Source organism: Pristiophorus japonicus, chromosome 20 (assembly GCF_044704955.1).
Source record: "Pristiophorus japonicus isolate sPriJap1 chromosome 20, sPriJap1.hap1, whole genome shotgun sequence".
In the NCBI taxonomy this organism is placed as follows: Eukaryota; Metazoa; Chordata; class Chondrichthyes; family Pristiophoridae; genus Pristiophorus; species Pristiophorus japonicus.
Genome location: NC_091996.1, coordinates 89,070,917 through 89,096,939, shown reverse-complemented (window position 1 = coordinate 89,096,939; position 26,023 = coordinate 89,070,917). Strand labels below are relative to the sequence as shown.

Here is a 26,023-nt window from a genome sequence, read left to right as displayed (position 1 = left end):
GTGCGGCGCTCCCTCAGCACCGCCCCTCCGACAGTGCGGCGCTCCCTCAGCACCGCCCCTCCGACAGTGCGGCGCTCCCTCAGCACCGCCCCTCCGACAGTGCGGCGCTCCCTCAGCACCGCCCCTCCGACAGTGCGGCGCTCCCTCAGCACTGCCCTTCCGACAGTGCGGCGCTCCCTCAGCACTGCCCCTCCGACAGTGCGGCGCTCCCTCAGCACTGCCCCTCCGACAGTGCGGCGCTCCCTCAGTACTGCACTGGGAGTGTAGGCCTGGAGTTTTGTGCTCAAGTCTCTGGAGTGGGACTTGAACCCACGACCTTCTGACACAGAGGTGAGGGTACTGCCCACTGAGCCACAGCTGACAGGAGGCTGATATGTACCCCCTCACATTTCTGGTACCATCCTTGTAAATCTTCTCTGCACCCTCTCCAGTGCCTCTATATCCTGTTTATAATATGGCGACCAGAACTGTACGCAGTGCTCCCAGTGTGGTCTAACCAAGGTTCGATACAGGTTTAGTGTAACTTCTCTACTTTTCAATTCTATACCTCTAGAAATAAACCCTAGTTCCTGGTTTGCTTTTTAAATGGCCTTGTTAGCCTGCGTCACAACTGTTATGTATGTAAACATTGTAACTGTGTAAGACTTGCCACCAGAGGGCGCAACTGTTGGAGGCCCAAGGGTCACCTGCACACCTCGTGCAAGGGAGTATAACAGGTTGTCTGCCATGCTGCTTAGGCACTCTGGAGTTTTATTAAAGAGACCAAGGTCTCATCATCAGTTTTAGCTCACAGTACTCAGTCTTGTGGTGTTCTTCCATACTTAACAACTTTTAGCAATTTGCATATTTGTACTCCGAGACCCCTTTGTTCCTCGACCCCACCCAGACTTGCACCCTCCTGCCAGCTGTGTTTCATTGGCTAGCACTCTCTTTCGCCTCTGAGTCAGAATGTTGTGGGTTCAAGTCCCACTCCATGGAACTTAAGCAAATAAATCCAGGCTGACACTCCCGGGGCAGTGCTGAGGGAGCGCCGCACTGTCGGGAGGGGCAGTGCTGAGGGAGCGCCGCACTGTCGGAGGGGCAGTGCTGAGGGAGCGCCGCACTGTCGGAGGGGCAGTGCTGAGGGAGCGCCGCACTGTCGGAGGGGCAGTGCTGAGGGAGCGCCGCACTGTTGGATGAGACGTTAAACCGAGGCCCCATCTGCCCTCTCAGGTAGATGTAAAAGATCCCACGGCCACTATTTCGAAGAAGAGCAGGGAAGTTCTCCTCGATGTCCTGGGGCCAATATTTATCCCTCAATCAACATAACAAAAACAGATTATCTGGGTCATTATCACATTGCTGTGTGTGGGAACTTGCTGTGCACAAATTGGCTGCTGCGTTTCTCACATTACAACAGTGACTGCACTCCAAAAAGTACTTCATTGGCTGTAAAGCACTTTGAGACGTCCGGTGGTCGTGAAAGGCGCTATATAAATGCAAGTCTTTCTTTCCCCAAGTAATGAGTGACCTCCCTATTCTTCCGACCAAAAGGGGGCGCTTGTCTGGATGTGGAGATATTTGGCTTCCAGCAGTGCTCACAGCTGCTGGGTCCTGGGGGAACGGGAGTGGGGGTGTCTTTGGCCTGATAGGACCCGAGTGAGCTGACCTGTGACCTCCTCTCCTCCGCCGGACACAGCTGCCCGACTCGTTCTCACGCAATCGATGGCCAGCTGCCGGATGACAGAGGTCAAAGGGCAGAGGTTACCTGGTGCAGTCGCCCTCATGGCTGCCGGCTGTTCGTGTCATCTCCTGGGCGACCCCCCCCCTTCCTCCTACGGGCCACTTGGCTACGGCTTGGTGGCTAGCACTCTCTCTCTCGCCTCTGAGTCAGGAGGTCGTGGGTTCAAGTCCCACTCCAGGGACAAGAGCACATAAATCCAGGCCGACACTCCCTCAGTACTGCCGCACTGTCGGAGGGGCGGTACTGAGGGAGCACCGCACTGTCGGAGGGGCAGTGCTGAGGGAGCACCGCACTGTCGGAGGGGCAGTGCTGAGGGAGCACCGCACTGTCGGAGGGGCAGTGCTGAGGGAGCGCCGCACTGTCGGAGGGGCAGTGCTGAGGGAGCGCCGCACTGTCGGAGGGGCGGTACTGAGGGAGCGCCGCACTGTCGGAGGGGCAGTGCTGAGGGAGCACCGCACTGTCGGAGGGGCAGTGCTGAGGGAGCGCCGCACTGTCGGAGGGGCAGTGCTGAGGGAGCGCCGCACTGTCGGAGGGGCAGTGCTGAGGGAGCGCCGCACTGTCGGAGCGGCAGTGCTGAGGGAGCACCGCACTGTCGGAGGGGCGGTACTGAGGGAGCGCCGCACTGTCGGAGGGGCGGTACTGAGGGAGCGCCGCACTGTCGGAGGGGTAGTGTTGAGGGAGCGGCGGACTGTCGGAGGGGCAGTACTGAGGGAGTGCCGCACTGTCGGAGGGGCGGTACTGAGGGAGCGCCGCACTGTCGGAGGGGTAGTGTTGAGGGAGCGCACACTGTCGGAGGGGCAGTGCTGAGGGAGCGCACACTGTCGGAGGGGCAGTACTGAGGGAGCGGCGGACTGTCGGAGGGGCGGTACTGAGGGAGCGGCGGACTGTCGGAGGTGCCACTTTCAGATGAGACACTAAACCGAGGCCCCGTCTGCTCTCAGGTGGATGTAAAAGATCCCGCGGCCACTATTGGAAGAAGATCAGGGGGTGTTCTCCCCGGTGTCCTGGGGCCAATATTTATCCCTCAATCCACATAACAAAAAAACAGATTGCTGTTTGTGGGAGCTTGCTGTGCGCAAATTGGCGCTTCCCACATTACATCAGTGGCTACAAAAAGTACTTCATTGGCTGTGAAGCGCTTTGAGGCGTCCGCTGGTCGTGAAAGGCGCTATATAAATGCAAGTCTTTCCTTCTTTAACATCTCCCCAGCGTGGCTCGGTGTCAAATTATGTTTGATAGTCGCACCTTGGGCACATTGATCCGACGTCGAGTGAGCTGGAGAAACGCAGGTTTGAGCTTTCGAAGGCAGCGCGGCAAGGGTTAACCCGCACGCTATTCCGACACCCCCCGGCCTCAAGGGGGCAGCTTGCAGCTGAAGGAGCAGTGGGGTTCTCGAGCGAGAGCGAGAGAGATCGTTTCATAGTCCTCCTCCATTTAAACCTGTGCAGCCCAGCTCCAGCACTGACCCCCCCCCCCATTGGAATCAAATCGCTGGCCCAAGACCACCCAAAGTGGAGGGGACATGTCCGGGGAGGGGCAGCGGACATGCTCGAGTCTCGTCGCCGGGAGCACGCGTCGACAGCGGAAGGAGCGCGCGCGGCAAAACCCGGGTACAGCCCCCCCGCCCATCCCCCCCCCACCCCCAACCCCACCCGTCCCTCCGACCACCGTCTAACCAGCCCCCCCCCCCCGCCCCCCTCCCCCGACCTGTGCCGGAGACGGTCAGTCCTGCGTGGCGCTCGCCTGAGAACTCATTTCTAGAGTGGGAAGCAAGTCATCCTCAAGCCCCCCCCCCACCCCTTGCGGGAGTGTCAGTGAGGATGGCGGCTTGAGTCAAAGCCGCTGGAGAAGCAAGGGTCGGAGGGGGGGGGGGGTGGGGGGTGGCGGTGAGGGTGTGCGGAGGGAGAGGGGGAGAGGGTGGCTCAACTGCCCGGTCGGAAGGCCAGGCGACCAGGAAACGGCCGCGATTATCGAAGCACCTGGAGACAGCGCTTGTTCCTTCAGGCCCGCTGACAGGGGGCACTTGTAAAATTTATGATTTTAAAGCCCCCCCCCCACCCTCAAAGAAAAACACCAAAAACAAACTACCAAAAAAAAAAAAAAAAAAAGGGCCTGTAGAATGTTTGGAATCTCCCCCAGATCTGAGGGGGGCACTTGATTTATGTTTGCCCCCCCCCCCCCCAAAATAGTTGTAGAGCTGTTGGAGGCGTGGCCTAATCATTTGGAGCAGTGAGGGAAGGAGCTCCCTGCTTTTGCTCCTGCCTGGAGAACCCTGAGAACACCCCCAGGAAGAGGAGGAAGGGGCTGGCTGCATTTCACCATCCAGAGGGAGAGGAGGAGAGCAGAAAATATATCAGTCCTGCTGGCAGGAGGGGCCCCCACGAGCGCTGGGCCTGGAAGCCTCTCCCAGGCTCAAGATGCCTCCGGAAGGCTCCACAAAGAATCGAGTTGTTGCCGCAGCCCGCTCAGCTGAGCTGATTATTCAGGCTGCAACCCGAATGTTCCGGGGAGTCCCCTCCCGCCGACTGGGAGGCCCCTGTCTTGAGTTGCCCGACTCGGGACTTCCCCAAAGCAAGCGCTCTGCTCGGAACTCCTTCACGGCAAGCGAGCCCCAGGTGGGCAGAGGAAACGTTACAAGGGACCACCCTCAAAGCCTCCCTTGATAAAATGCAACATCCCCACCGACACCTGGGAGTCCCTGGGCCAAAGACCAGTCCGCCTTAAGTGGAGGAAGTGCATCCGGGAGGGCGCTGAGCACCTCGAGTCTCGTCGCCGAGAGCGTGCAGAAAGCAAGCGCAGGCAGCGGAAGGAGCGTGCGGCAAACCAGTCCCACCCTCCCTTACCCTCAACCACTGTCTGTCCCACCTGTGACAGGGACTGTAATTCCCGTATTGGACTGTTCAGTCACCTGAGAACTCGCTTTTAGAGTGGAAGCAAGTCTTCCTCGACTCCGAGGGACTGCCTAATGATGATGAGTTTAGTGACCCCTCTCCTTCATTGGTTCCTTGGTTCTTTTCACTGTTGCTCGTTTTGAAACGTTCGCGATTGATTTATTTTGTATCAGATTTAATTTCATTTTTAAAAAGGAGTGAGGGAGGCGGGATGGGATTGGAGGCTGGGAAAAACCCCCTTGGAGAAACGGGGTAAACTGAAAAAGTAATTGTTTTAATTAATTCTTGACACATCCGCTGAACCGCTAATTTTTAAATAAAATTTCATTTTTTTACACTTTCTTCAGGCTCAGAATCAGCATCGCACGGAATGAAAAAAAGATATGCATTTCTGTAGCGCCTTGCATGACCATCGGATGTCCCAAAACGCTTTACAGCCAATCAAGTACTTTTGGAGTGTGGTCACTGTTGTAATGTGGGAAACGCGGCAGCCAATTTGCGCTCAGCAAGCTCCCACACACAGCAATGTGATAATGACCCAGATAATCTGTTTTAGTGATGTTGATTGAGGGATAAATATTGGCCCCAGGACACCGGGGAGAACTCCCCCTGCTCTTCTTCGAAATAGTGGCCACGGGATCTTTTACGTCCACCGGAGAGAGCAGACGGGGCCTCGGTTTAACATCTCATCTGAAAGACGGCACCTCCGACAGTGCGGTGCTCCCTCAGCACTGTCCCTCCGACAGTGCGGAGCTCCCTCAGCACTGCCCCTCCGACAGTGTGGCGCTCCCTCAGTACTGCCCCTCTGACAGTGTGGAGTTTCCTCAGTACTGCCCCTCCGACAATGCGGGACTCCCTCAGTACCACCCCTCCAACAGTGCGGCGCTCCCTCAGTACCGCCCCTCCGACAGTGCGGCGCTCCCTCAGCACTGCCCCTCCGACAGTGCGGCGCTCCCTCAGTACGACCCCTTCGACAATGCGGCGCTCCCTCAGTACCGCCCCTCCAACAGTGCGGCGCTCCCTCAGTACTGTCCCTCCGACAGTGCGGCACTCCCTCAGCTCTGCCCCTCAGACAGTGCGGCACTCCCTCAGCACTGCCCCTCCGACAGTGCGGCGCTCCCTCAGTACCGCCCCTCCAACAGTGCGGCGCTCCCTCAGTACCACCCCTCCGACAGTGCGGCGCTCCCTCAGCACTGCCCCTCCGACAGTGCGGCGCTCCCTCAGTACCGCCCCTCCGACAGTGCGGCGCTCCCTCAGCACTGCCCCTCCGACAGTGCGGCGCTCCCTCAGTACCGCCCCTCCGACAGTGCGGCGCTCCCTCAGCACTGCACTGGGAGTGTCAGCCTGGATTTATGTGCTCAAGTCTCTGGAGTGGGACCCGAACCCTCAACCTTCTGACTCAGAAGCGATGGAGAGAGAGCTACCCACTGAGCCACTGCTGACACCGAACTCCGAAGCAGTTCCGAGGGAGTGCTGCACTGTCGGAGGTGCCGTCTTAATCACTTGCTGTGTGTGGGAGCTTGCTGAGCGTGAATTGCCTGCCCCGTTTCCCTACATTACAACAGCGACTACACTCCAAAAAGTACTTCGTTGGGTGTAAAGTGCTTTTGGATGTCCCGAGGATGTGAAAGGCGCTATAGAAATGCTTCCTCTCTGGCTCTGCCCTTGGAAGAAATTTCAGCAACTTTTCGGATTGAATGTCCCAGTTACGATTCCAGTCAATCTGATTTTCTATATAAAAAAAAATTGGATTTGATCAGCGTGAAGAAAGTGTTGCTTCCTTTGTGCAGATGTCAAAGATTGAGTAATTTTTCCCCTTCCCTCTCTCCTCCTTCCTCCTCTACCTCCCCCTCTCTCTCCTCTCCCTATCCCATCCCTCTATCATCCCTCCACTCCATCCCCTCTCTCTTCCCCCCCTCCATCCCCTCTCTCTTCCCCCCCTCCATCCCCTCTCTCTTCCCCCCCTCCATCCCCTCTCTCTTCCCCCCTCCATCCCCTCTCTCTTCCCCGTCTCCTCTCTCTCTCCCCCCTTTCCCCTCTCTCTCCCCTCTCCCCTCTCTCTCCTCCCCCCTCTCTCCCTATCCCCTCCCTTTATCCCCCCTTATCCTCCCTCCCTATATCCCCTCCCTCTCTCTCTCTCTCTCCCCCCTCACTTTCCTCCCTCTCTCCCAGTCCCCTCTCCCCTCTCATTCTATTCCTCTTCCCTCTCTCTCCCTATTTCCTTCCCTCTCTCAAACCTCTTGCCAAATTGTCACGGACGTGGCACGGTGATCCTTCCCTTTCTCTCTTTCTCTATTTCCTCCCCTCCCTCTCTCTCTCTCTCTATTTCTATCTCCTCCTCCTTCCCTTTCTCTCTCTATCTCCTCCTCTCAGTTTCCCAGAACTATTTGTTGTGTGAGAAAGTTATTGGGTGGTGTGAGGCGGTTGTTGGAGGATCCGCCCACCCAGCCTGCTATGCCATTGGCCGAGCCAGCTGCCCATCAGGGGCCGGGGCGAGCGCTGATTGGCCGAGGTGTCAGTTACAGTGTAGCGAGTCAGTTGCAACAGTGTCGGGGGGTTTCGGGGAAGTGGCGGACGGGCTGAGCCCAGCGCAGAAAGCGAATTAAAAGATGTCTTTGCTGCTCCTGGGAGCCTGCTGTGTCCTGCTGGGGTCTGGCTGGGTCACAGCCGCCGACCCGAAGCCCCTTTCTACAGGTAAGGAAAGAGGAAGGTGGGGGGGGAGAGAGAGAGAGAGAGATACAGATACAGACATACAGAAAAAAATAGGTCTTTTTAAAAGCCCAGACATTCCCAGGGAGAGACAAAACATCCAATTCACCAACAGTGAGGACGTGCAAGAGCTGGAGGTTTGAGCTGAGTTTGAAGAGTGGGATTTCTCCTCCTCCTGACCCTGAGCGCCTCTCAATTCCCAGGAGGGCCGAGGATTTTCAGCGAGGACCTGTGTTCTCAAGTCAGTGCAGACACAAGCTTCTTATCCTGGCTTTAGTGTGCAGTTAAGGACAAATCCAAATCTGCCACAAAGCCCTTTGCTGGCAATGCATTTGCTTTTTGGGAACTGTACAATGCACAGTAAGGCAAAGAGCCCTGGGGATAAAGGCACCAGATCGCGTGTGTGTGTGTGTGTGTGTGTGTGTGTTTTTATTTCAAGTGGTTCATGCTCAATGTCGTCCCAGGATTGGCAGGGCCCAGTATTTAATGCCCGCCCAGAACTGCTCCTTGTAAAGGTGGTGGTAAGGCGCAGTATACAGGTACAGCAAGTGATCAGGAAGGCCAATGGTATCTTGGCCTTTATTGCAAAGGGGATGGAGTATAAAAGCAGGGAAGTCTTGCTACAGTTATACAGGGTATTGGTGAGGCCACACCTGGAGTACTGCGTGCAGTTTTGGTTTCCATATTTACGAAAGGATATACTTGCTTTGGAGGCAGTTCAGAGAAGGTTCACTCGGTTGATTCCGGAGATGAGGGGGTTGACTTATGAGGAAAGGAGGTTAGGCCTCTACTCATTGGAATTCAGAAGAATGAGAGGTGATCTTATCGAAATGTATAAGATTATGAGGGGGGCTTGACAAGGTGGATGCAGAGAGGATGTTTCCACTGATGGGGAAGACTAGAACTAGGGGGCATGATCTTAGAATAAGAGACCGCCCATTTAAAACTGAGATGAGGAGGAATTTCTTCTCTGAGGGTTGTAAATCTGTGGAATTCGCTGCCTCAGAGCTGTGGAAGCCGGGACATTGAATAAATTTAAGACCGAGATAGACAGTTTCTTGAATGATAAGGGGTTATGGGGAGCGGGCAGGGAAGTGGAGCTGAGTCCATGATCGGAGCAGCCATGATCTTATTGAATGGCGGAGCAGGCTCGAGGGGCCGAATGGCCGACTCCTATTTCTTATGTTCTTATGTTCTTCTTGAACCGCTGCAGTCCGTGTGGTGAAGGTGCTCCCACAGTGCTGTTAGGGAGGGAGTTCCGGGATTGTGACCCAGCGACGATGAAGGAACGGCCGATATATTTCCAAGTCGGGATGGTGTGTGACTGGGAGGGGAACGTGGAGGTGGTGGTGTTCCCATGCGCCTGCTGCCCTTGTCCTTCTAGGGGGTAGAGGTCGCTGGGTTTGGGAGGTGCTGCCGAAGAAGCCTTGGCGAGTTGCTGCAGTGCATCTTGTAGATGGTGCACACTGCAGCCAGGGGGCGCCGGTGGTGGAGGGAGTGAGTGTTGAAGGTGCTGGGTAGCGTGCCGATCGAGCGGGCTGCTTTGTCCTGGATGGTGTCGAGCTTCTCGAGTGTTGTTGGAGCTGCACTCATCCAGGCAAGTGGAGAGTGTTCCCTCACACTCCTGACTTATGCCTTGTAGATGGTGGAGAGGCTTTGGGGAGTCAGGAGGTGGGACACTCACCACAGAATACCCAGCCTCTGACCTGCTCTTGTAGCCACAGTATTTATGTGGCTGGTCCAGTTAAGTTTCTGGTCAATGGTGACCCCCAGGATGTTGATGGTGGGGGCAGTGCTGAGGGAGCGCTGCACTGTCGGTTTAACGTCCCATCCGAAAGACGGCACCTCCGACAGTGTGGCGCTCCCTCAGCACTGCCCCTCCGACAGTGCGGCGCTCCCTCAGCACTGCCCCTCCGACAGTGCGGCGCTCCCTCAGTACTGCCCCTCCGACAGTGTGGCGCTCCCTCAGCACTGCCCCTCCGACAGTGCGGCGCTCCCTCAGCACTGCACTGGGAGTGTCAGCCTAGATTATTTGTGCTCAAATCCCTGGAGTGGGACTCGAACCCACAACCTTCTGACTCAGAGGCGAATATGCTGCCCACTGAACTACAGCTGACAGTAAAGCAAAGAAACAGATTATCTGTGTCATTATCACATTGCTGTTTGTGGGAGCTTGCTGTGCGCAAATTGGCTGCCGCGTTTCCCACATTACAACAGTGGCCACACTTCAGAAAGTACGTCATTGGCTGTGAAGTGCATTTGGACATCCGGTGGTTTTGAATGCAAGTCTCGTTTTCCAGTCGGAGCTTGTTAAGGAGTAGTGAACAGATTTTATTTATATTTTTAAAAACACCATTTGTTTTGTGGTGGAATATGCCGTGAATGTGTATTGGGTGCCCGAGGAGCATAAAGGCAGGCGAGACAGCTGAGTGTTAAAGGGCTTGACCCACTGGGTTCAAAGTGCAAAGGTCACCTCGGGTTAGATTCCTGCTGCTCAGCCGTGGGTGCTGCTGGTGGGGGGGGTGGTGAAGGAATGAGCCGCCCTGGGTTCAGAGGTCAGCCTGCCCTGATTATATATTGGTGCAGTCCATCATGTGTGGCAGGTTTGAGGTTAACTCCAAGGTGTTGGTGGGTGATAAATAATGTGCCAGGACATTGAGGGGGGGGGGGGGGGGGGGTGGGGGGGGTGGAAAGCTCCCCCCACGTTAATTCAAGTCCCACTCCAGAAACTTGAGCACATAAATCCAGGCTGACAATCCCAGTGCAGTGCTGAGGGAGCGCCGCACTGTCGGAGGGGCAGTGCTGAGGGAGCGCCGCACTGTCGGAGGGGCAGTGCTGAGGGAGCGCCGCACTGTCGGAGGGGCAGTGCTGAGGGAGCGCCGCACTGTCGGAGGGGCAGTGCTGAGGGAGCGCCGCACTGTCGGAGGGGCCGTCTTTCGGATGAGACGTTAAACCGAGGCCCCGTCTGCTCTCTCAGGTGGACGTAAAAGATCCCGTGGGCACTATTTCGAAGAAGAGCAGGGGAGTTCTCCCCAGTGTCCTGGGGTCAATATTTATCCTTCAATAAACATCACTGAAACAGATTATCTGGGTCATTATCACATTGCTGTGAGTGGGAGCTTGCTGTGCGCAAATTGGCGTTTCCCACATTACAACAGTGACTGCACTTCGAAAGGTTGCCTCATTGGCTGTAAAGCGCTTTGGGACGTCCGGTGGTCGTGAAAGGCGCTATATAAATGCAAGTCTTTGAGAGGAGCTGATTGGCCGATGATTCTGCTACCTGTGTTTTATTTAATTTATTTGTTCCTGGGATGTGGGCGTCGCTGGCAAGGCCGGCATTTATTGCCCATTCCTAATTGCCCCTCGAGAAGGTGGTGGTGAGCTGCCTTATATGACTGAGTGTCTCGCTGGGCCATTTCAGAGGGCAGTTAAGAACCAACCACAGCGCTGTGGGTCTGGAGTCACATATAGGCCCACACCGGGTAAGAGCGGCAGATTTCCTTCCCTGAAGGACATTAGTGAACCAGATGGGTTTTTACGACAATCCGGTAGTTTCATGGTCACCATTACTGATACTAGCTTTTTAATGTAGATTTATTTAATTAATTGAATTTATATTCCCCAGCTGCCGTGGTGGGATTTGAACCTGTGTCTCCGGATCATTAGTGCAGAGACTAGATTATTCGTCCAGTAACATAACCAAGATGCGACTGTACCCCTCAAAGCTCAAAGACGTTGGGACTCGGAAAGAAAGAAAGAAAGACTTGCATTTATATAGCGCCTTTCACGACCACCGGATGTCTCAAGGCGCTTTACAGCCAATGAAGTACTTTTGGAGTGTAGTCACTGTTGTAATGCAGCAGCAAATGTGCGCACAGCAAGCTCCCACAAACAGCAAGGTGGTGATAACCCAGATAATCTGTTTTTTGTTGCGTTGATTGAGGGATAAATATTGGCCCCAGGACACCGGGGAGAACTCCCCCTGCTCTTCTTTCAAATAGTGGCCGTGGGATCTTTTACATCCACCTGAGAGAGCAGACGGGGCCTCGGTTTAATGTCTTATCCGAAAGACGGCCCCTCCGGCAGTGCGGCGCTCCCTCAGTACCGCCCCTCTGACAGTGCGGTGCTCCCTCAGCACTGCCCCTCCGACAGTGCGGTGCTCCCTCAGCACTGCCCCTCCGACAGTGCGGTGCTCCCTCAGTACTGCCCCTCCGACAGTGCGGCGCTCCTTCAGTACCGCCCCTCCGACAGTGCGGTGCTCCCTCAGCACTGCCCCTCCGACAGTGCGATGCTCCCTCAGCACTGCCCCTCCGACAGTGCGGCGCTCCCTCAGCACTGCCCCTCCGACAGTGCGGCGCTCCCTCAGCACTGCCCCTCCGACAGTGCGGCGCTCCCTCAGCACTGCCCCTCCGACAGTGCGGTGCTCCCTCAGTACTGCCCCTCCGACAGTGCGGCGCTCCCTCAGTACTGCCCCTCCGACAGTGCGGTGCTCCCTCAGTACTGCCCCTCCGACAGTGCGGCGCTCCCTCAGTGCTGCACTGGGAGTGTTGGCCTGGATTTCCGTGCTCAAGTCTCTGGAGTGGGACTTGAACCCACAATCTTCTCACTCCGAGGCAAGGGTGCTGCCCACTGAGCCACAGCTGATGAGGCACGGTGCAGTAGCTCGCGGGATTCTGCTGGGCGAGGGCAGGTTGACCGTGAATCGTTCCTCCTCCGTGTCCCCTCCCCACTCACCCCGGCCCCCCAAAAGGAAGGCACGCTGGACACCACATCTGGCCAGTGCCCCGGGTCACCGTTGCCCCGATCAACCCCAACGATCCAGCGCTGCACTGGCTGGGGTAGCGAGTGTCACTGTGTTTATAACCCGTTCCATCCGTAACCAAACCCACCTCCCCCGCATTGGTGTACACTCCATCCCCTTGGTGGGCAGAGTAAGTAAGCTTCGTAAGGTGCAGTGCAGAGGGAGCTTTACTCTGTATCTAACCCCGTGCTGTACCTGCCCTGGGAGTGTTTGATGGGACAGTGTAGAGGGAGCTTTACTCTGTATCTAACCCCGTGCTGTACCTGCCCTGGGAGTGTTTGATGGGACAGTGTAGAGGGAGCTTTATTCTGTATCTAACCCCGTGCTGTACCTGCCCTGGGAGTGTTTGATGGGACAGTGTAGAGGGAGCTTTATTCTGTATCTAACCCCGTGCCGTGGTACTTGCAATGGAAACGAATTCCTTTCCCCAGCAGGGACATCCCTCATAATAAACAACTTTGAGACCTGGACTCTGTGAGCACAAGTCATGTTGAAGCCTGTTGCACGGAACACGCTGAAGGTGGGGGATGGGGAGAGGAGGGACAGAGTCCGATTGTTTCTGCATGGGTAACGTTCAGTCCCCGAAGGGCAATATTTTATCTCCAAACCTGCCACCCATTCAGGAGTGCCTCCACCCTGGGGGCTGTGTGTAGGGGACTGACGATGGTTGCTCATGTCCTGGGCGTGTTGGTATCTGCTCCCTGTGCCGTGTCCTGCACCTCGCACTTCCTGCACGATCGCGTCGGACTATTTCTGCCCGCCGTTATTTTGCAGGAAAGGTTTTCAAATTTTCAATTGCCCCCACTGCCTCAGACCGATATTAGACGGGAGAGAGTTCCCGATTCCCACCACCCTTTGTGTGAAGAAGTGCTTCCTGATGCCACCCCTGAACTCTAAGGTTACCCCCCCCCCCCTCCCCTTGTTCTGGACTCCCCCCACCAGAGGCAACACTTTCTCTATCTACGCTATCATAGAAAATAGGTACAGGAGCAGGCCATTCGGCCCTTCGAGCCTGCACCACCATTCAATAAGATCATGGCTGATCATGCAACTTCAGTACTCCATTCCTGCTTTCTCTCCATACCCCTTGATCCCTTTAGCCGTAAGGGCCACATCTAACTCCCTTTTGAATATATCAAACGAATTGGCCTCAACAACTTTCTGTGGTAGGGAATTCCACAGGTTCACCACTCTCTGGGTGAAGAAGTTTCTCCTCATCTCCGTCCTAAATGGCCTACCCCTTATCCTTAGACTGTGACCCCTGGTTCTGGACTTCCCCAACATTGGGAACATTCTTCCTGCATCTAACCTGTCCAGTCCCGTCAGAATTTTATATGTTTCTATGAGACCCCCTCCCATCCTTCTAAATTCCATTGAATACAGGCCCAGTCGATCCAGTCTCTCCTCATATGTCAGTCCTGCCATCCCGGGAATCAGTCTGGTGAACCTTCGCTGCACTCCCTCAATAGCAAGAATGTCCTTCCTCAGATTAGGAGACCAAAACTGAACACAATATTCCAGGTGAGGCCTCACCAAGGCCCTGTAGAACTGCAGTAAGACCTCCCTGCTCCTATACTCAAATCCTCTCGCTATGAAGGCCAACATGCCGATCGAATTCTTTAGTCATCTTAAACACCTCAATTAGATCGGCGCTTAATCTTCTATACTCGAGGCAATTTATGCAACCTATCCTCATAATTTTAGCCGCAGTATCGCTCTGGTGAATCTGAGCTGCTCCCGCTCTGACGCCAATATATCCTTCCTCAGGGGATGGGCCCAGAACTGGACGCAGTTACTCCAGTTGGGGCTAAACCAGGACTTGATCCAACCGTAGCAGAACTTCCCTCGTGTCGTCTGATGCGAGAGTCCAGCCTGGGGAACGTTCTCCCCAGCACTTCCAGGGATCAGGTGTCTCTCCTTTTGTGTCTCCGTTACCACAATTGAACATCATTCCTGAACTGTGACCCTGGCCAGAGCACTTTACAGCTTTACCATGGTCGCCACTGGCTCAAAGAGCAATCGGACTTGCATTTATATAGCGCCTTTCACAACCTCAGGGCGTCCCAAAGCGCTTCACAGCCAATGAAGTGTTCTTTGTTGTTGTAGTGTGGGAAACGCGGCAGCCGATTTGCGCACAGCAAGCTCCCACAAAAAGCAATGTGACGACCAGATCTTCAGTTTTTTTGCTTTAAGCGATGTTGGTCGAGGGATAAATATTGACATCGGGGAAAACTCCCTTGCTCATCTTCCAAAAGTAGGCCGTGGGATCTTTTACGTCCACCTGAGAGGGCAGACGGGGCCTTGGTTTAACGTCTCATCCGAAAAACGGCCCCTCCGCCAGTGCGGCGCTCCCTCGGCACTGCCCCTCCGACAGTGCGGCGCTCCCTCGGCACTGCCCCTCCGACAGTGCGGCGCTCCCTCGGCACTGCACCGGGAGTGTCAGCCTGGTTTTCGTGCCCATGGAGTGAAGCCTCCATACACAAGTGATGGGCAGGTAATGACCAGTTGGTCCATTAAGCCTGCGCTGCACCCCATGATGCTCGGGGCATCGTGACTAGACACTTTCCTTCCTGCCAACATGGTCATGTAATAAACGTAAGAACATAAGAAATAGGGATAGGAGTCGGCCATTCGGCCCCTTGAGCCTGCTCCGCCATTCAATAAGATCATGGCTGATCTTCGACTCACAAGAAAAAAGAATCTAGGCTGACACTCCCAGTGCAGTACTGAGGGAGCCCCGCACTGCCGGAGGTGCCGTCTTTCGGATGAGACGTTAAACCGAGGCCCCGTCTGCTCTCTCAGGTGGACGTAAAAGATCCCCCGGCCACTATTTCGAAGAAGAGCAGGGGAGTTCTCTCCAGTGTCCTGGGGCCAATATTTATCCCTCAATCAACACCACAAAAACAGATTATCTGGGTCATTATCACATTGCTGCGTGTGGGAGCTTGCTGTGCGCAAGTTGGCGTTTCCCACATTACAACAGTGACTGCACTCCACAAGTACTTCATTGGCTGTAAAGCGCTTTGGGATGTCTGGTGGTTGTGAAAGGCGCTATATAAATGCAAGTCTTTCTTTCTCCACTCCACTTTCCTGCACTATCCCCATATCCCTCGATTCCCTCAATACCTTAAAGTGTAGAGGAACAGAGGGACCTTGGAGTGCAGCTCCACAGACCCCTGAAGGTAGCAGGCCAGGTAGAGAAGGTGGTTAAGAAGGCATACGGGATACTTGCCTTTATTGGCCGAGGCATGGAATACAAGAGCAGGAGGGAGGTTATGCTTGAACTGTATATACCACTAGTTAGGCCACAGCTGGAGTACTGCGTGCAGTTCTGGTCACCACATTACAGGAAAGATGTGATTGCATTGGAGAGGGTGCAGAGGAGATTTACAAGAATGTTGCCGGGACTGGAGAATTTTGGCAATGAGGAAAGATTGGAGATGCTGGGTCTGTTTTCTTTGGAACAGAGGAGGCTGAGGGGAGACCTGATTGAGGTGTATAAAATTATGAGAAGAAATTCCTCCTCATCTCCGTCCTAAATGGCCGACCCCTTATTCTGAGACTGCGACCCCTGGTTCTGCCCTGTTGAGCCCTGTATGTTTCGAAGAGATCTCCATTCTTCCAAACGCTGGAGAATATCGGCCTGGTCTGCTCGACTCGAATGGAGGGGGCGGTGAATGAAAAGGGTCCTGTTCCATTTCTGCGTGGCGATGTAATTGTATTTGACCTTTAACCTGGGGTGTCTCTCTCTTCCCCCAGATAACTTGTTGGTGCTCACCGCGGCAACCAGTGAGACCGACGGATACAAACGCTTCATCCGCACAGCAAAGCATTTTAACTACACCGTCAAGGTAGGAATGAGACGGGGTCAGCTGCAGACGTTTGGTGGAGGGGGTGGGGTGGGGTAGGAGCTGGGGATGGGAGGAGGAGGAGGAGGAGGGCTTTTTAAAATGACAATCGCAACCTCCTCTTCCTCCCCCCCCACCCTCGCCCCCATCTTTCGTGGTCATGTTTACTGGCACCGACCCACAAATCGTCCGATTGATTGGCCCGAAAATTGTGGCGTTTTCCCCTGGCCGCGTACGATGTACGCACGCGCTGGGAGCCGGCTTTTGCGATCTCTCAGTGTCTCTCTTGACCGGTCGCTCGCATCCCCGGGGAGAAAGGGCATCAGCAGGGCACAGATTTGGGCCATTTGCCCAGCGACTGTCCTTCAAACTCTCACCCCTGGTACTTTTACCAGCGACTTGAGGTGTCTGCTGTACATGGTCCACGTCTCTGAGCCATACAGGGGGGCGGGTATCACTACAGCCCTGTAGACCACGAGGTTGGTGGCTGATTTGAGGGCCTGGTCTTCGAACACTCTCTTCCTCAGGCGGCCGAAGGCTGCTCTGGTGCACTGGAGGCGTAAGAGTTTTAAAACGTGGAAAAATTATGACTTATTTTTATATTTAACCCTGTAACGCTATTAAAACATTTTTAATTAAAAATTTTCCGCAAACATTTAAATTTAATGCAATTTCTATTGATTGGAAAAAAAAGTGGTGTGTTTAAAAAAAAAAAAAATGTATATTTGTGTTTTTTATTTGACTTTCGGGGTATTCTCATCGATGGTAATGGGCGCTTGGAGCTTACGTCATTATGACTGAGAATACGACACTGTGATTGGTGGTCCAGGCCCTCGTGACCCCAGGATACATGTACGATCCTGGAAGACATGTTCCCGCACGCACGGGACTGTGAAACTAGGCCTCCGAGCGCAAGTCTACGTTCCTCGGGGACCGCTGGTTATTTTCCCAATTTATTTTTCGGTCGGCGGTGTTTGCCCGCCGGAATCCTGCAATTATTCATCCAATTCCCAACTGGCCCGTGTGAGGTTTGAACTCACGACCTCTAGGTTGCCAGGCTGGTATCGTAACCATGGCCTCTACCACCAGGGGTCTTGCGGCCTGTAGGTCTGGGGAGCGGCCCACACCACCAACAGCGGGCACATTGGCACCGGTGCGATTTACCCGCTGCACCCGCTGACCGGCAAATCCATCCGATGGACCCAAGGCACTGCCGGCCGAGAATAACCCGCCCTCGCGTTAAACATAGTGTCGATGTCCCTTACCCTTTATCACAATCCTGGAACTCCCTCCCTAACAGCACTGTGGGAGCACCTTCACCACACGGACTGCAGCGGTTCAAGATGGCGGCTCACCACCACCTTCTCGAGGGGCAATTGGGGATGGGCAATAAATGCCGGCCTTGCCAGCGACGCCCACATCCCAGGAACCAATATTCCTGGTCCAAGCTACAGACAGTAATATGTCCGATAATTAATTATATTAATGTTTCAAGACATTCGTCTTGCGTCTAGGAATTCGCACGAAGGGAACTCCCCGGGCTACGCCAGTGATTTCCTGTCCCCTTGAAGTTAGCTAAAGTTCCTAATTGAGTGAAGCCCTTTAGATGACGAGGAGGTGGGAGGAGGCTTGTGGGGAGCACATCACCTACACCGCACGGACCTGTTGGGCCGAATGGCCTGTTCCTGTGTTGTACGTTGTGTGTTAATTCTCTCCCCGCGCCCAGTGCTTCGGTTCATTTTATTTTCTTTCCTCCTCCTCCTCCTCCTCATCAATCTTAGACCCTGGGCCTGGGCGAAGAGTGGAAGGGAGGCGATGTGGCCCGGACGGTGGGAGGCGGGCAGAAAGTGCGGTGGCTGCAGAAGGAGATGGAGAAGCACGCGGCCCAGGAAGACCTGATCGTGATGTTCGTGGACAGGTAGGCCCCCGGTGGTTGCCAAGGGGAGGCCCGGGTGGTTCTCAGGGTGGTTGTCGGGGTAGGTCTAGGTGGTTGCCAAGGGTGTCCCAGGTGGTTGCCAGGGTGGTTGTCCGGGTAGATCTAGGTGGTTGCCAGGGTGGTTGTCCGGGTAGATCTAGGTGGTTGTCAGGGTAGGCCCGGGTGGTTGCCAGGGTGGTTGTCAGGGTAGGTCTAGGTGGTTGGCAGGGGAGGCCCGCTTGGTTGCCAGGCTAGGTCTAGGTGGTTGTCAGGGGAGGCCCGGGTGGTTGCCAGGGTGGTTGTCAGGGTAGGCCCGGGTGGTTGCCAGGATGGTTGCTAGGGTAGGTCTAAGTGGTTGTCAGGGGAGGCCTGGGTGGTTGTCAGGATGGTTGCCAGGGTAGGTCTAGGTGGTTGTCAGGGTAGGCACGGGTGGTTGTCAGGGTAGGCCCGGGTGGTTGCCAGGATGGTTGCTAGGGTAGGTCTAAGTGGTTGTCAGGGGAGGCCCGGGTGGTTGTCAGGATGGTTGCCAGGGTAGGTCTAGGTGGTTGTCAGGGGAGGCCCGGGTGGTTGTCAGGGTTGTTGCCAGGATGGTTGCCAGGGTCAGCCTGGCCACTTGCATTTTGGCGAACTCCGTGCACCGCATCGTTGCGAATCGTCGCTCGGTTTTGTTTACTGCCGAGCACAGTTTTCCCCGGTCTCCTCCCCGCACCCCCCCCCCCCCCACCCCCCAACTCCACCACGGTGTTCCAGTCAGTGAGGAAATGGCGGCGTTTTAGGAGGTGCATATACTTGTGCGGGATATTCCACTGCGGTGCAGGCAGGGGGAAGGGCGGGCGTTGGGCATGCGCCGTCTGTGCTCGTCCGCAACCGCTGCTCGCGTTCCCCCCGCCCCCCGGGCACCGTCTGCTCCGTGCCTGGAATTGTGCTGTTTACCGCCTTGGATCCGGCTGCAGACCCCTTCCGTCACTTTGCCCCTGGCGGGCATCCCCTCCCGTGCCAATCCAGACCATGACCGTCGGCACGCTATCCGACTGTGGGGGGCCTCGCCCGGCCCTGTCTCTGCCTGGCCTGTGACATGGATCAAGAATGGGAATTCTGGACGATTTAATTTTTCTTCCATTCAGATCCCTCCATGGCCCTCGCCCCTCCCTATCTCTGTAACCTCCTCCAGCCCCACAACCCACCCCTCACCCCCGGCCCCCGAGATGTCTGCGCTCCTCTAATTCTGCCCTCTGGAGCATCCCTGATTATAATAGCTCCACCATCGGTAGCCGAGCCTTCTGTTGCCTGGGCCCCAAGCTCTGGAACTCCCTCCCTAAACCTCTCCGCCTCTCTCCCCTCCTTTAAGACGCTCCTTAAAACCTACCTCTTTCGATCAAGTTTGACATGTTTACATACGTAATTCCCATGATAAATATGGATTTGGGAACTTAAAGGGAAAAAGTTGAGACAGCCGTGCTAAAACCGGGAAATGGTCATCTTTTCTAATATCGCCTGACTTGGCTCGGTGTCAAATTTCGTCTGATAATCGCTCCAATGAAGCACCCTGGGCCGTTTTTACTACTTTAAAGGCGCGAGATAAATGTAACTTGTTCCCGTCGACAAAATCCCATTTCCCGGTTTTAGCACGGCTGTCTCAACTTTTTCCCTTTAAGTTCCCAAATCCATATTTATCATGGGAATTACGTATGTAAACATGTCACACTGTAATTACCTCTTCCTGCCACTGGCAGCGCTGTAGCAGCACCTCTGATGAGCTCCCAGCTCCTCGGCCTGGACTGCGGAGAAACTCCTGCACTCCAACTAGCTCCACTTCTCTGCTTTTATCCCTTGCCCCTCTGGCTCTGCTGCTCTTGGCCTTGGCTTCCAACGTGCAATGTCACGGGAGGTCTACCAGTAGTTGGAGGAGCAGGGTGATGCAATGTGTTAAGCCACTGACCTTTCACCTTGGGGCCCGGGTATATCCATCTTTCGTGGCCTGCCCTGGCAACGACCCATGGCCTGCCCTGGTAACAACCTGGGCCTACCCTAGCAACCACCCAACCCTCTTGTTCACTAAAGCAAGACCTTGCACGCAAAATACTATGGGATAGCATTCACTGATGAGCAATATATCACCGTTGTGCCTAAATTACATGCAAGGCTTCTAGAATACATCTATCACACTTCAGACCATGATACAGAAGTGGGAGTGTTGGATGGGGCAGTGTAGAGGGAGCTTTACTCTGTATCTAACCCGTGCTGTACCTGCCCTGGGAGTGTTTGATGGGACAGTGTAGAGGGAGCTTTACTCTGTATCTAACCCCCTGTACCTGCCCTGGGAGTGTTTGATGGGACAGTGTAGAGGGAGCTTTACTCTGTATCTAACCCCGTGTTGTACCTGCCCTGGGAGTGTTTGATGGGACAGTGTAGAGGGAGCTTTACTCTGTATCTAACCTGTGCTGTAAGTATTTGCCAATTTGGCTGCTTTGAGCTTCTGTAGATTAAGGCATCCAAGTGAAACATTAACTTCCTTGCTGTGTGCTTGGCAGGTCAGTGTGTACCCAGGTGTGTGCCTGCCCAGATATGGCTTCAGTTCTTGGCAAAAGGGGCTCTTCAACTTAGAATTGCCACTCATCGAGGAGAGAGCTTACGAGAGATTTCTTCACCCAGAGGGTGGTTGGAGTGCAGAATGCCTTGCCACACGCACTAGTTGAGGCAGAGGCCAGTGCATCTTTTACTGGGAAATTGGATGAATATTTGAAGCAGAGTAAGATACAGGGCTATGGGGAGAGAGCGGGGCAGCGGGATTAGTTTGGAATTGATACAGGGCTATGGGGAGAGAGCGGGACAGTGGGATTAGTTTGGGATTGATACAGGCTATGGGGAGAGAGAGCGGGGCAGTGGGATTAGTTTGTGATTGATACAGGGCTATTGCGAGAGAGTGGGACAGTGGGATTGGTTTGGGATTGATACAGGGCTATTGAGAGAGAGCGGGACAGTGGGATTAGTTTGGGATTGATACAGGGCTATGGGGAGAGAGTGGGGCAGTGGGATTAGTTTGGGGATTGATACAGGGCTATGGGGAGAGAGCGGGGCAGTGGGATTAGTTTGGGATTGATACAGGGCTATGGGGAGAGAACGGGGCAGTGGGATTAGTTTGGGATTGATACAGGGCTATGGGGAGAGAGCGGGGCAGTGGGATTAGTTTGGGATTGATACAGGACTATGGGGAGAGAGCCTGCTCTCTCAAGTGAATGTGAAAGATCCCGTGGCACAAATTCGAAGAGCAGGGGGAGTTCTCCCCGGGACCAATATTTATCCCTCGACCAACATCACTAAAAGCGGATTAGCTGGGTCAGTATCACATTGCTGTCTGTGGGAGCTTGCTGTGCGCAAAATGGTGTTTTCCCACAGTGACTACACCTCAAACAGTACTTCGTTGGCTGCAAAGCGCTTTGGGACATCCGGAGGTGGTTAAAGGTGCTATATAGATGCACGACTTTCAGAAGACTGGCAAAAGTTGTTGTAAACTCTTCTGCGTGGGGAGGGTGAAATGGTCGGAAGGCGACGTACGTGTGGGAGACCCAGCCCATAATATAAAGGGGGGGGGGGGTGGCTGCGTGGGTTATTAAGGGGGGTTGTGGGGGGGTGTGAGGAAGGCTTCGCTTTCACCTTCTGAGCAGAGTAGGCTTGGTGCCTTTTACTGCAGCTTATCGGGGCTGAGGGGTAACCTGCAGACAAGAGAGCGACTGTTCACAGTCGGTGCCGTATCCGCTTACACTCTCTCCGGACTGCAGACGCGAGTCGTGTGGAGGTGGGGTGGCGTGTTGTGGAAACAGAAGGCCCCATTCAGGCCTCGAGTGGAATTTCAGAAGATGAATTTCTATTGCCGTCTGATTTTTTTCTCTCTCTCTCTCTCTCTCTCTCTCTCACTCTCTCGACTCTGCTTTCTAATTTTTCGAAAGGACCCTGCCAAGAATCTTTGTCGGAGCGTGGCCCAGGCTGGCCGCCAGGAATAATCCTCGAGAAATATTCCGACTTGGCGGCCCGAGGGCTGGGTGGGATCGCTGGGAACATTAGGAACAGGAGGCCCATTCAGACCCTCGAGTCTGTTTCTTTAGGAACAGGAGGAGGCCCATTCAGCCCCTCGAGCCTGTTACACAGGAACAGGAGGAGGCCCATTCAGCCCCTCGAACCTGTTACACAGGAACAGGAGGAGGCCCATTCAGCCCCTCGAACCTGTTACACAGGAACAGGAGGAGGCCCATTCAGCCCCTCGAACCTGTTACACAGGAACAGGAGGAGGCCATTCAACCCCTTGAGCCTGTTACACAGGAACAGGAGGAGGCCCATTCAGCCCCTCGAGCCTGTTGCGCCATTCAATCAGGTCACGGTTGATCTGTACCTCGACTCCATTTACCTGCCTGTGCTCCGTATTCCTCGATACCCGCACCAAGAGAAACCTACCGAGCTCAGACTTGAAAGCTCCAATTGATCCTCAGCATCCACAGGCTTTTGGGGGGAGAGAGGAGAGAGGAGAGAGGAGAGAGGAGAGAGGAGAGAGGAGAGAGGAGAGAGGAGAGAGGAGAGAGGAGAGAGGAGAGAGGAGAGAGGAGAGAGGAGAGAGGAGAGTTCCAGATTCCCACTGCCCTTTGTGTGAAGAAGTGTTTCCTGACGTCACCCCTGAACGGCCTGGCTCTAATTTTAAGGTGGCGCCCCTCTTGTTCTGGACTCTTCCACCAGAGGAAATCATTTCTCTGTATCTACCCCGTCAACTCCTTCAATCATCTCGATTAGATCAATCTTCTAAACTGGCAATATAAGCCAGTGTTGATTGAGGGATAAATATTGGCCCCAGGACACCGGGGAGAACTCCCCTGCTCTTCTTCAAAATAGTGGCCGTGGGATCTTTTACATCCACCTGAGAGGGCAGACGGGGCCTCGGTTTAATGTCTCATCCGAAAGACGGCCCCTCCGACAGTGCGGCGCTCCCTCAGCACTGCACTGGGAGTGTCGGCCTGGATTTATGTGCTCGAGTCACTGGAGTGACTGGAACCCACAACCTTCTGACTCCGAGGCGCGTGTGCTGCCCACTGAGCTGACAATAGGCCGTTCTGTTTTACTTTGGCACATTCAGTTGATTTGTTGTGCGGTCTTCATAATCTCAAGACCCGACCCAATTTAGACCTTCAATTTAGAGGTTTAGGGAGGGAGTTCCAGAGCTTGGGGCCCAGGCAGCTGAAGGCACGGCCACCAATGGTGGAGTGATGGAAATCTGGGGATGCTCAGGAGGCCAGAATTGGAGGAGCGCTGACACAGAGATCTCTGGGAGGCGGCGGGGGCGGGGGGGGGTGGGTGCTGGGGAGGCCATGGAAGGATTTGAAAACAAGGATGAGAATTTAAAAATTGCCAGATTGGGAGCCAATGTAGGTCAGTGAGCACAGGGGGTGATAGGTGAGCGGGACTCGGTGCGAGTTAGGACACAGGACAGTGAGCACAGGGGGTGATGGGTGAGCGGGACTCGGTGCGAGTTAGGACACAGGACAGTGAGCACAGGGGGTGATGGGTGAGTGGGACTCAGTGCGAGTTAGGACACAGGACAGTGAGCACAGGGGGTGATGGGTGAGCGGGACTCGGTGCGAGTTAGGACACGGGGCAGCGAGCACAGGGGGTGATGGGTGAGCGGGACTCGGTGCGAGTTAGGACACGGGGTCAGCGAGCACAGGGGGTGATGGGTGAGCGGGACTCGGTGCGAGTTAGGACACGGGGTCAGCGAGCACAGGGGTGATGGGTGAGCGGGACTCGGTGCAAGTTAGGACACGGGGCAGCGAGCACAGGGGGTGATGGGTGAGCGGGACTGGGTGTGAGTTAGGACACAGGACAGCCGAGTTTTGGATCACCTCTAGTTTACGTAGGATAGAATGTGGGAGGCCGGCCAGGAATGCGTTGGAATAGTCAAGGCCAGAGCTGAGCACATCACACCCTCGCTGACCTACATTGGCTCCCAGTTAAGCAACATCTCAATTTCCAAACTTTCATCCTTGTTTTCAAATCCCAAATCCCTCCATGGCCTCGTCCCTCCCTATCTCTGTAATCTTCTCCAGCAGCTCCCCCCACCCCCCGAGATATCTGCGCTCCTCTAATTCTGCCCTCTTGAGCATCCCTGATTATAATCGCTCCACCATCGGTGGCCGTGCCTTCTGTTGCCTGGGCCCCAAGCTCTGGAACTCCCTCCCTAAACCTCTCTATCTCTCTTTCCTCCTTCAAAACGCTCCTTAAAACCAACCTCTTTGACCCAGCTTTTGGTCACCTGCCCTAATTTCTACTTATGTGGCTCGATGTCAAATCTCTTAATACTCCTGTGAAGCGCCTTGGGACCTTTCACTACGTTAAAGGCGCTATATAAATGCAAGTTGTTGTTGTTGAGGCGGAGTGAAGGCCGATTTTTGCTCGGTAGGCCGGCTGACCTTTGACTTATCTTCCCACCCCCCCACCCCCAGTCTCCCGCAGGAGGGGGACGCTCATTGAGCTTGGCCGTCGGAGCCTCCAGCTTCCTAGAAACTCGGCCAGGTGCCCGCACCTGAGCTGACCCAGAAAAAGAAAGCGGGAGTCGAGCCAAGGCCTGGGGCCTAGAGGCCGTTTTCTTTCAGCTCTTTGTGGCGTTTTTCTGCAGGATTTTGAACTCAATGGGCTGCTGGTGAGGGAGGAATTTGAATCACAGAATGGTTACAGCACAGCATAGGAGGCCATTCGGCCCATCGAGCCCGTGCCGGCTCTCTGCAAGAGCACCTCAGCCAGTCCCACTCCCCCGCCTTTTCACCGTAGCCCTGCTAAATTTTTTCCTTCAGGTACTTATCCAACTCCCTTTTGAAAGCGGCGATTGAGTCTGCCTCCACCGCCCTCTCGGAAAACGCATTCCAGATCCTAACCACTCGCTGCGTAAAAAACATAGAAAATAGGTGCAGGAGTAGGCCATTCGGCCCTTCGAGCCTGCACCACCATTCAATATGATCATGGCTGATCATGCAACTTCAGTACCCCATTCCTGCTTTCTCTCCATACCCCTTGATCCCTTTAGCTGTAAGGGCCACATCTAACTCCCTTTTGAATATATCTAACGAACTGGCCTCAACAACTCTCTGTGGTAGAGAATTCCACAGGTTCACAACTCTCTGAGTGAAGAAGTTTCTCCTCATCTCGGTCCTAAATGGCTTACCCCTTATCCTTAGACTGTAACCCCTGGTTCTGGACTTCCCCAACATCGGGAACATTCTTCCTGCATCTAACCTGTCCAATCCTGTTAGAATTTGATATGTTTCTGTGAGATCCCCTTTCATTCTTCTAAATTCCAGTATATAAAGGCCCAGTTGATCCCGTCTTTCCTCATATGTCAGTCCTGCCATCCCGGGAATCAGTCTGGTGAACCTTCGGCGCACTCCCTCAATAGCAAGAACGTCCTTCCTTAGATTAGGAGACCAAAACTGAACACAATATTCCAGGTGTGGCCTCACCAAGGCCCTGTACAACTGCAGTAAGACCTCCCTGCTCCTATACTCAAAAGTTTATCCTCATGTCGCCTTTGGTCCTTCTGCCAATCGCCTTAAATCTGTGCGTCCTCTGGTTCCCGACCCTTCCACCAATGGGAACAGTTTCTCTCTCGGTCTACTCTGTCCTGACCCCTCCTGATTTCGAACACCTCGATCGAATCTCCTCTCAACCTTCTCTGCTCCGAGGAGAACAGCCCCAGCTTCTCCAGTCTGTCCCCGTAACCGAAGTCCCTCATCCCTGCAACCATTCTCGTAAATCTCCTCCGCACCCTCTCTCAGGCCTTCGCATCCTTCCTAAAGTGTGGTGCCCAGAATTGGACACAATGCTCCAGTTGGGGCCGAACCAGTGTTTTATACAGGTTCATCATCACTGCCTTGCTTTTGTACTCTACGCCTCTATTTATGAAGCCCACGATCCTGTAAGCTTTTTTAACCCCTTTCTCAACCTGCCCTGCCACCTTCAACGCTCTGTGGCACATATACCCCCCAGGTCTTTCGTTTGGGCACTTTACATCCTTCTGGACTCAACATCGAGTCCAACAATTTCAGAGCGGTATCTCTGGCCTCCCCGCCCGCCCCCGAGCTTATGTTTTTTTTTTTGTTGCCT

General features: G+C 54.6%; 1 protein-coding gene across 1 annotated transcript in view; it reads left to right on the top strand.

Annotated features, from left to right (window-relative positions):
- Positions 1–7,153: 7,153 nt before the first annotated feature.
- Positions 7,154–26,023, top strand: part of LOC139232663 (multifunctional procollagen lysine hydroxylase and glycosyltransferase LH3-like) — a 75,811-nt gene continuing 56,941 nt past the window's right edge. Inside the window, exons 1-3 of the mRNA XM_070863124.1 lie at positions 7,154–7,308; positions 15,884–15,975; positions 17,754–17,890. Of these exons, the coding sequence (XP_070719225.1) occupies positions 7,224–7,308; positions 15,884–15,975; positions 17,754–17,890 (314 nt within the window). The 5' untranslated portion in view covers positions 7,154–7,223. The remainder of the gene's footprint in view (positions 7,309–15,883; positions 15,976–17,753; positions 17,891–26,023) is intronic.